At 40.2% G+C, this 9900-nt stretch overlaps 1 protein-coding gene across 1 annotated transcript; it reads right to left on the bottom strand.

The window, feature by feature from the left end:
* Positions 1 to 9194: 9194 nt before the first annotated feature.
* On the bottom strand, positions 9195 to 9674 carry LOC134599181 (mid1-interacting protein 1A-like). The gene has a single exon (XM_063444945.1). It carries the CDS (start codon positions 9593 to 9595, stop codon positions 9215 to 9217), a length of 381 nt encoding a protein of 126 aa, XP_063301015.1. The 5' UTR covers positions 9596 to 9674; the 3' UTR covers positions 9195 to 9214.
* Positions 9675 to 9900: the final 226 nt, after the last annotated feature.

Genomic DNA, 9900 nt, shown 5'->3' with positions numbered 1-9900 from the left:
TATTTGATAGTTGCTGAGTTAATGCTAAAACGACTCTACACGTTAAAATGTGATGACACATTTTTTGAGTGAAATGCCTAAAGATTATATAATGCTAATGGTGGACAAATTTCCCACTTCCGACGGTCAGCAGCTCCCAAATCCAAACCTTAAGGTAAACCATTTAATGAGAAATGCCTAAATTCCTCACTGGGTTTGAAACCACGGTTTTTAACGTATACTTGAGAAAATATTATTTTTTTTTTATTATTATTCTTAAGCTAAAAGTATGCTTAACTTGTACAATGTGTAAACTAGCCCATAACTAGCGCATCTTCTCACATTGTGTTTATCAGCGAGTAGATTGTTCATACCAATATAGCTTTGATTTAAAGGAATACTATAGTATTCTGCAGGGAGAAAGAAATGCATTTGTACTTCCATTTTCTCCCTCGCAGTACAAGACTGTTGCCGTTCTGCCTCAATGAAATCATTGGAAGGCTAATGCGGATGCATGACAAAACGTGTTAGGCCATCTAATAGAAACAGATTTTTTGCACTACTAGTTTGGGGGAAGTGTCTGTAGTGGCGGTCTGCCTGCAATGTAAATATTACTTTTCTGCAGAAGTTCGGCAATGGTTTCCCTTACATAGGTAACACTGAGGTACACAGCACCCAGATCATGTCTTTGAGATAAAGTAGTTTGTGTGCCTATAGTTTTTTTTGTTTGTTTTTATAAATGAGCATGCCTTTAATATTTTGGTTTAAGTCTTCATTTAATAGTAGAGTTCTGATAATATCTTTCACTTGCGTCTTATTACCCATTGATTACCTTATGACCATGTCTTTTTCTGTGGTACATATCCAAATGTAACTATTCCCTGACAATAGACTGTTAACGTACGTGCTCTTTGTACTTTGCATATAGTTTACATTTTTCAGAACCATGGCCAGCTCCGGATTTGTTTTATCACTTCAATAGAAATGCTTTGTGAACTGTCGCTGTCCAGGATGTGTTCCCAAATTGTACTTTTGCTTACAAGTGGTAGCTTCCATTTCTAAAAAAATTAAAAAAAAAATGTTTTCCTCCCACAAGCTCATCCCAACACTTTATATAAAATCATTTTAAAATGTCCTAGGAATATAAATAATGCTGTACCTTTAACAGAACGTATTTATTGGATACATTTTGAGAATGTACTCAATCAAGCCAATGAGAGATCAATGTGAGCTGAGGTTCTGACCTCATTCTGCTTTATAGCCAATCCTATCTTAATATTTTGTATGCTTTCCCCTTAGCCATATGTACAAGGCCAAATCCTAACCTTTCAAAGGCACTCAAGTTATTTTTGGTGCACAGAGTGTGGATCTGCAAAATAGTAGGTACTGTGACCAACTTGTACCAAGCTGGCAAGTTTTCAAATATGATAATTTACCTATTCTTTAAAGGAAAAAAAACAAAACCTACAGAACCTGACATCTTAATCTATTGCTGATCACAAGGCAGCTGTGTTGATACTATATGAGATCTAAGTCCGTTAGTTAAATATCCTCACTGTGATTTGGCATAGACTGATTTTGAACATCTTGGAAGCAAAAAAAACCAAAACATGCTGTTGCATAAATAAGTGTTTTAATCTCCTGATAATGTGTTCACGTAGCAACTCGATAATTAACTGTATGAGACAGAACATACATCTCCCGTGCTGTGATTAATTATGTGATTTACAATTATTTCCTATTAATCTTTCTCAGTACTGTAGAATAAATGGATCTATGACTTTCTCACTGCGAGAAAGAAAGAGGCAATATTTACCAAATCATCCACTGTAGCCTCCAATGCACACCATGAGCATAATAGTTTGAATGAAGACCTTGATTTGGCTTTTGCTAAATTTTTGGTAATGCAATTGCATCTCAACATGTTTGGCAAATTAGAACCAGAAGACAGATAACAGGCCCTGATGGTTTTGGTGGGGCTGGCCATGGATCATCCTTTGATTATTGGGGCATTGTACATCAATGAGCTGCCAACAAATGTGAGATACATGCCATAAACTAGGGATCGGACGATATATTTTCAGAGCCAATGCCAATAGAGATCAACGGTTGCTGATAACCAGTGCCGATATTCTATACAGTTAAAGGGACTCTCCAGTGCCAGGAAAACATATGCATATGGACTCTGCAGTGCCCTTATCCCTCCCACCCCCATCCCATGTTGCTGAAAGGGTTAAAACCTCTTTAGTGACTTACCTGAATCCCACGCCGATGTCCCTCGGCACTGGGTTAGGCTCCGCCCACCCTCCTCTCCCGCTGACGTCAGCCGGCGGGGGAGACCTCATGTGCATTGGCCGCGCACGCATTAGACCTACCCATAACAAAGCATTCTTCAATGCTTTCCTATAGGGATTCCGGCGATGCTGGAGGTCCTCATGCATAGCATGAGGACGTCCAGCGTCGTTTGAAACACTTTTTGTGTTCTAAGAACAGAGAAGTCTCTCTAGTGGCTGTCTGATAGACAGCCACTAGAGTAGGACTTAACCCTGCAAGTGAAATTATTGCAGTTTATATAAAAACTTCATTAATTACAGTTGCAGGGTTAAGGGTGGTGGGAGTTGGCACCCAGACCACTCCAATGGGCAGAAGTGTCCCTTTTAAAGCTTAGAGAAAGCAACACAATTTATAAATCTGACATTAACTAAACCTGCTGACTGCACTCAAACTGCTATCACGCTAAGGCAGCCAGTACATGCTGGGAGCACTGAAGTCAGTGTGTTCATGCATCTATATTTGTCTATCCATCCATTTCTGTATGTTTGTCTCTTTTTTTTCTTTTTTATTTGTCTGAATCTATATGTCTGTGTTAAATGATGAAATCATGTCACCGTTTTTCCGCGGCCATAAAGGTTTTTTTATTTTTTAGTTTTTTTAAAGCGGTTTCGGATTTCTTTCCCGTTCATATAAACATCAGGTTTCTGTTTTTGGCTGGCATTGGTTGGAAGAGCAAAGATGAGAAGGAAATGGCCACAAGTATAGATGGACCGTCAGCTCTCTGACCAGTAAATGCCTACCTTTAATTATTACTCGTTTTGTTTGTTTTTTTTAGTATTTATTTAATACATGTAGGTATAGAGCAATGTGAAAACTTCTGTTGGGTTGTTTGGATAAAGGGGAACATTTGCTGTAGGCATAATAGATCCTTGGTGGGTTCTTCTCAATGGACTATTGGCAGGAGTTTGAGCTTGTTGCTTGCCATCAGCCAGTCCAGTGTGTGACATTTCCTCTTACTTGGTCCGGCCATTGTGTTTACATCTTCTGTAATGATACATGTAGTTATTTTGGCATCGATTTAGTATCTGACAAATAATGTGACGGTCTGTCCTGTCTCTCAGGTGTGATCTCTTCTGCATTATTACAGCCTTTCTTTTTTCTGTGTTTACCAAGAGTGGGTTTGGGATTTTATTCATTTTATCCTTGAGGCAGGATGTGGGTGTTGGACGTCAATTAAAGGAACACTGTAGTCACCTAAATTACTTTAGCTAAATAAAGCCGTTTTAGTGTATAGATCATTCCCCTGCAATTTCACTGCTCAATTCACTGTCATTTAGGAGTTAAATCACTTTGTTTCTGTTTATGCAGCCCTAGCCACACCTCCCCTGGCTATGATTGACAGAGCCTGCATGGAAAAAAACTGGTTTCACTTTCAAACAGATGTAATTTACCTTAAATAATTGTATCTCAATCTCTAAATTGAACTTTAATCACATACAGGAGGCTCTTGCAGGGTCTAGCAAGCTATTAACATAGCAGGGGATAAGAAAATCTTAATTAAAAAGAACTTGCAATAAAAAAAGCCTTAATAGGGTTCTCTTTACAGGAAGTGTTTATGGAAGGCTGTGCAAGTCACATGCAGGGAGGTGTGACTAGGGTTCATAAACAAAGGGATTTAACTCATAAATGGCAGAGGATTGAGCAGTGAGACTGCAGGGGCATGATCTATACACCAAAACTGCTTCATTAAGCTAAAGTTGTTTAGGTGACTATAGTGTCTCTTTAAGCTAAGACAGGTCTGTATGTCAGTTGTATAGTGAAGGAATTGAATGCCTCTTCAGCGTGCGATTGTTTGATACACATATTGAATCGTACCAGGATAAGGCTCATTATATAATTCACATATTAAAATGACAATGTGTGCATCTTGCCCAATTGATCATAGGACTTTAAGACCTCTTTATCTGCTTTTCATGGTCATAAAGTAAAATGTGCTCCTGCTCACCTGGTGTCTTTGGACCTCACCTTTGGAAAAATAGATGCAATTATAGGACAATTAAGAAACCTCTTTACATTCATTGTAGCTTTCTTCCCTGTTACGAAGTGTTGCTAATAATACCACTTACATGTTGATGGCATCTCAGTTTAACTTCATCACAGCGATTTTCATTTCAGTTGATTAGTTTCTCATATCTTTTTGGTTATTGAATTATGTTTCTTTTCCCTTTGTGCTTGAAAAAGTAATTCCATACTGCAAATGACGCATTATCTTCCAGTGCTAAATGCCTTTGAACACGAATTACCTCAACCACAACAGGGCAATATAACCCCATAACCCCTACATGATTTGTAGTGGTTATGTACCATTTGGGTGCAGGCACAGTCACCTGGTTCTTGACAAAACTAGAGGTAGTTTCATTCTGGCTCCCTGCTCAGCTATTGTTGGCACAGAAGGCAAATATCCACATTGGACGTATCCCTTTGGAAGTGTGCCTCGGGAAAAGTAAACAAAAAAGGGAAGATATGTTTGTTTTCTGAATTGGTAGTTTAAAAGAGCCTTCTTTGCGGTTTTTATTTTCACACACACACACACACACACACACACACACACACACACCCTAACACAGAGAGAGACACACACACACACACACACCCTAACACAGAGAGACTCTCTCTCTCTCTAATTTTACTATTTTAACATTTTACTCCACCCAACCTCCCTACCTTTAGGAGTGCTGGCATGGAGTCTGTCACTGTGGTCCAGTGGGGGCTCTTGAGTGGCTGGCGTGCAGTCCCTGGTGTCCAGTGGGGCAGCGGGCAGCAAGGGAGCAGTGATCTGTATGCTCAGCTCCCTCGCACGCCTCTTAGTGATGCCGGAGTTACATCCTATTCTAGCTCCGGCATTACTGCTGTGCGCGCAAGGGAGCTGAGTCGGGAAAATGCTTCCTCGCCACCCGCGGCCATTTTAGTGTAACCCCATTTGTGTTCTTGCGGAACACCCATTATTTCTGATTCCCATTTGGCAAGTAATTAAAACTAATGATTACATTTTGCTAGAAATATGCAGCAAATGTGAAAAAGTAGGTGAGCCATGAAAACTTTGGTGAATAATTTAGATTATTTTGAGGATTACCACTTTTACCTGTGTGTTTGTGTATACAGAGTCATTAAAGTGTAAAAAGACCAGTTTTTTTTTTGTTTTTTTTAAGCTACAATAACCCAACTGGAATGTGGTTAAATTGCTGAATTTGCCACCTGTAGTAGTTCTGGCCTACAATTTTCTGTTTCCTTGTCCATTCCCAGTTTTGTGAGTGCACAGATAATTCTGGCAATCATTGAGCAATTTGCAGATGGCTGTCCATTTGGAAAGCTTTGAGACGTTCCTTTTCCTCCCAACCTCTTGTTTGCTCTTAAGGCTCTTTTCTGTTGTCAGGTAAGTGTTTCTTGCCTACAGTATACTGATTTCTAGTTCAAATGTTATGTTGGACAGCTACCTGAAATCGCGATTACTTGCTGCACCATGTGTTTACAATTTATGAACAATCAATATGGCTGCCTTTTGTTTGACCTTGACCAGGTATAACAAATTGTTTTACATGGTGTTCTTTTAATGACCAATTTGTAATAATCTGCTGTAAGTATTGTACATTTTCTTTTTTCATTCTATATGAACTTGAACAATGTTAAATAAACATTGTCACATAACATGTCATTATGGTCTTCCTTGTGATCTTTTTAAAACAAAACCTGGTCACAAATAATTGTGGCTCTTCACAAATACAAAAAAAGCACTTTGTCTGTGACTGATTTCCATACAAAGGAACCAAGGTTAAAGATTCTGATACCCACTTGATTTGCATACTAATTATGTGTAAGCTGGTTTGAGCAGGGCCCTCAACACTCTCTGTTCCTGAGCATTCAACTAATCTCGTTACAAATACTTGCCTGTTAGTCCACCCATTGTACAGCGATGCAGTATTGGTGGAAAGCACAAAACTCTGCCAGTAATATTAAGAGTTCCCAATAAAGTTTTGGAGCATGGCACTCTGACCCCTGCTGACCGGAATACTTGTCCCTTAGGCAACAGATGGCTTAGGGCATACTCTTTCCAGTGGTGTCCTTAGTTTGAGGGAACTCCTCTTTCAGTGTTGACATTTTCAGGCCCAAGCAGATTAATTGAATTTTAAAGGATCACTATAGTGTCAGGAAAACAAAGCGGTTTTCCTGACACTATAGTGCCCCCACCCTCAGGGTCTCCCTCCCGTGGCTGGAGGGGTAAAAACGCCTTCAGTAACTCACCTTATTCCACCGCCGGGCTCCCTTACCTCTCCTCCCCCGTCTGAGGTCAGCGGAGCGGAATGCTCATGAGCGGCAGTGCCGCGCGCGCATTCAAAGTGTCCTATGGACGCTCTGTGTGATGGAGGCATAATATGACAGCCACTAGAGGCTGGCTTAACCCCAAATGTAAACATAGCAGCTTACAGCAGGCAGGGTTAACCCTAGAGGGACCTGGCACCCAGACCACTTCATTGACTAGATTGTCCCTTGAACCTTTTTAGGCTTTTCTGTATGGGAATTTCTTCTTCTAAGTGGTGGAGAACAGTACATGAAAAGTGCTGCCCTGGACTTTGATCAAAGAACAACTGAAGACAGCTGCAATAAAGGCCTGACAAAACAACACAAAGGAGGAAACCCAGCGTTTGGTGATGTCCATGCATTCCAGGCTTCAAGCAGTCATTGCCTGCAAAGGATTCTCGACCAAGTATTAAAAATTAACATTTTATTTATGACTGTGTTCATTTGTCTAATTACATGTGAGCCCCTGAAATAAGGAGGCTGTATAAAAATGGTTGCAATTCCTAAACCTTTCATACACTATTTTTGTTCAATCCCTTGAATAAAAGCTGAAAGTCTCAGCTGGATGGAAGATTGCAGTAAGTAGATCGCCCTCTGCTGGTAGGAGAGAAAATAAAGCCTACAGATCCTGGTTAGTGTTAGATTAGCGGGGCTCATCCATCTGTAACCTTCTCTCAGCCATTGTAACGATAACCATCTCTTGCTGTCTCCCATCCAAGAACCCTGCAGACTCCTCCCTGCTGATCTCATGCTCTTGAAGGCTAAGCACTGTTGCGAAAAGGTTATGCTTACAATTGCTTGGAGAAGGTTATGCATAGACTAGTGGGGCTCATCCAAGACCTACCAGGTCCTGTAGGTTTTTTTTTTTCCCTCTCCTACCGGCTGTCAGGGTACCTTTTTGTTGCCCAGGCTCTAACACAGCCTGGGGACGTCTAGCAAGTGGAGGGGAAACATTTCATATGGTCCTGTTCCAATGCCAGGTGCTGTAGCTCCGCCTCCTTTTATGACATGGCATGTGTGCGCCAATGTCATGACACCTATGATGCCATGGCCCGCCAAAACATTTGCATTTGCTTGGGGCGTGGCTATAAAACTAAAGAGCTATAAAAAGGTTGTGGTTCTAATTTTGATCACAATAGCGCATTATCTTCCTCCTATTGTAATTCTGGTTCTGATCTTTGCATTTACCGACTATTCTACTTTCTATACTCCTTCGACTCCGCTATTGTCACTCGCTATTGCTAACAGCCAAGGTAATTATCGCTGGCCCTAAACTCACAGCCAGATTGATCATTCCCACTGACACCTTCAAGTTTGACTTTCAAACATTTCCCAAAGTCAAACTTTTAATTCACTGTATCAGTTATTGTTACTGATAATTATGCTATTATTTCCTTGTTTATGTATGCGTATGGGAATTGACCAGCTACCAGTGTATGTTTCCTCTCTATTATTTCTTCTCTATTAAAAGTTTATTGAAATAAATAAATAACCTTTAATGGGCTGTTATCAGTACATATCAGAATGGCTGCCCATTTAATTTCCCTAAAAAATATCAAATGGAAATACATTTTCTAAAACATTACAATTTCCAACATTTGCCTAGTTAAAGGAACATTATAGTCACCCAGACGACTTCAGCTTAATGAAGTGGTCTGGGTGCCAGGTCCCTCAGGTTTTTACCCTTCAGATGCAAACATAGCCGTTTCAGAGAAACGGCTATGTTTACATTGCAGGGTTAATCCAGTGGCCGCGCATGCGCATTCGGCTCCGCTAACGTCGGCGGGGGAGGAGAGGTCACCAGCGCCGAGGGAGCCCGGTGCTGGATTAGGGTAAGCTGCTGAAGGTGTTTTAACCCCTTCAGCGCCACGGAAGGGGTCCCTGAGGGTGTCAGCACCCTCAGGGCACTATAGTGTCAGGAAAACCACTTTTTTTTTTCCTGACACTATAGTGATACTTTAATATTTCCAGGTGCAGAATTATTCTGTAAGTGTAAAAGGTACACTAAACATAGTTAATAGTAACCAGCTAAAACGGACTGTCTTATCTGCTCACAACCTGATTAAAGTTCAGAGCTTCTGAGTTAGTTCATATTACTGTATTTATCTTAATTGGGATTGTTCCGATCACCTCTGCTGAAAGACTATCTTCAGACAGTGCGTTAAGCTCAATATGATTTCTTCACTTATTTGAGAATTATCTAGACAATCACACATTTTAGAATAAATTAGAATTAAAAACATTGTTAAACTCAACTCTTTTGCCAATTTAAACTATTTAGACCTTAAACTGGGAATCCCCTTGTCATTTCTCAACTGTTTGTCAATTAACTAAAAAAACTAAAAAAAATCTATTAGCAATCAGGGTTATTCACAGAAATGAGAATAGTAAGTAATTGACAATGAAACTCTTTTATTGCCATCTGGTGAAAAACCATTAATTTTCAGTTACTTGCTTACTCCGCATATTACAAAATCTTGTCCTTTTTGCTTCACTTAAAGGTGAATCTTTTGGCAGTAGCTATTAAGGAGAACTGAAGAATAGCTTTCACAGTTGACTTTGTGGTTGTATTTACAGGTACAAATCTCTACTTGGTCCGTCTTCACTAATGAACCATCCCAATGAGATCCTTGTACTTATTGGTCAGTATATTGGATTCCTGTGCCAGCTGGCCGAGGATACAAAACAGGCCCTTGAAATGGTGATAGAACATGCCTTCATTGTCCATATCAGTCATAGTCTTTATGTCTGCATCTATCTCCTGGTCCTCCACTGGTATCAATCCATGTTCCAAGTTGATCCTTACAGTCTTTAGCTTGATGTAAAGATGATACAGGTCTTTGCATTCATTTCCTGGATTAAGGGGCTTCTCCATGGGGACATCCCTTAGAAGACTGGGAAACATGACCACTTGCTCCATGCTTCTCGTTGCCTTGCAGTACTCTGTCATGGCTGTGGTCAGACAGTTGATCTGTGGTGCCTGCATGTCTGCTGCTGCCTTTAGCTACGGTAGAGAATAACTCCTAGGTTTAGTTTTTCTACTAATGCATTTGGAGCACACAAAAAAAACCACTTAAATATGTATCTCTGTGTTGGGGGTCATTGAAGAAACATCCAATCATATGATAATTAGCAGCCACTTAGGTCAGCAAAATTTTTCTTTTCAACATTTTGGCAAACTTTAGCACGTTTCACAGTCAGACGGAATGTTTCACAATATAGTGTTTATTGCAAACACAGGCCTGATCGGACGAGGGTTATCTATCAGTAAGCAAACAAGTCATCCAGTTA

Source organism: Pelobates fuscus, chromosome 1, assembly GCF_036172605.1.
Source record: "Pelobates fuscus isolate aPelFus1 chromosome 1, aPelFus1.pri, whole genome shotgun sequence".
NCBI lineage: Eukaryota > Metazoa > Chordata > Amphibia > Anura > Pelobatidae > Pelobates > Pelobates fuscus.
This window is presented reverse-complemented; position numbering and strand designations above follow the sequence as displayed.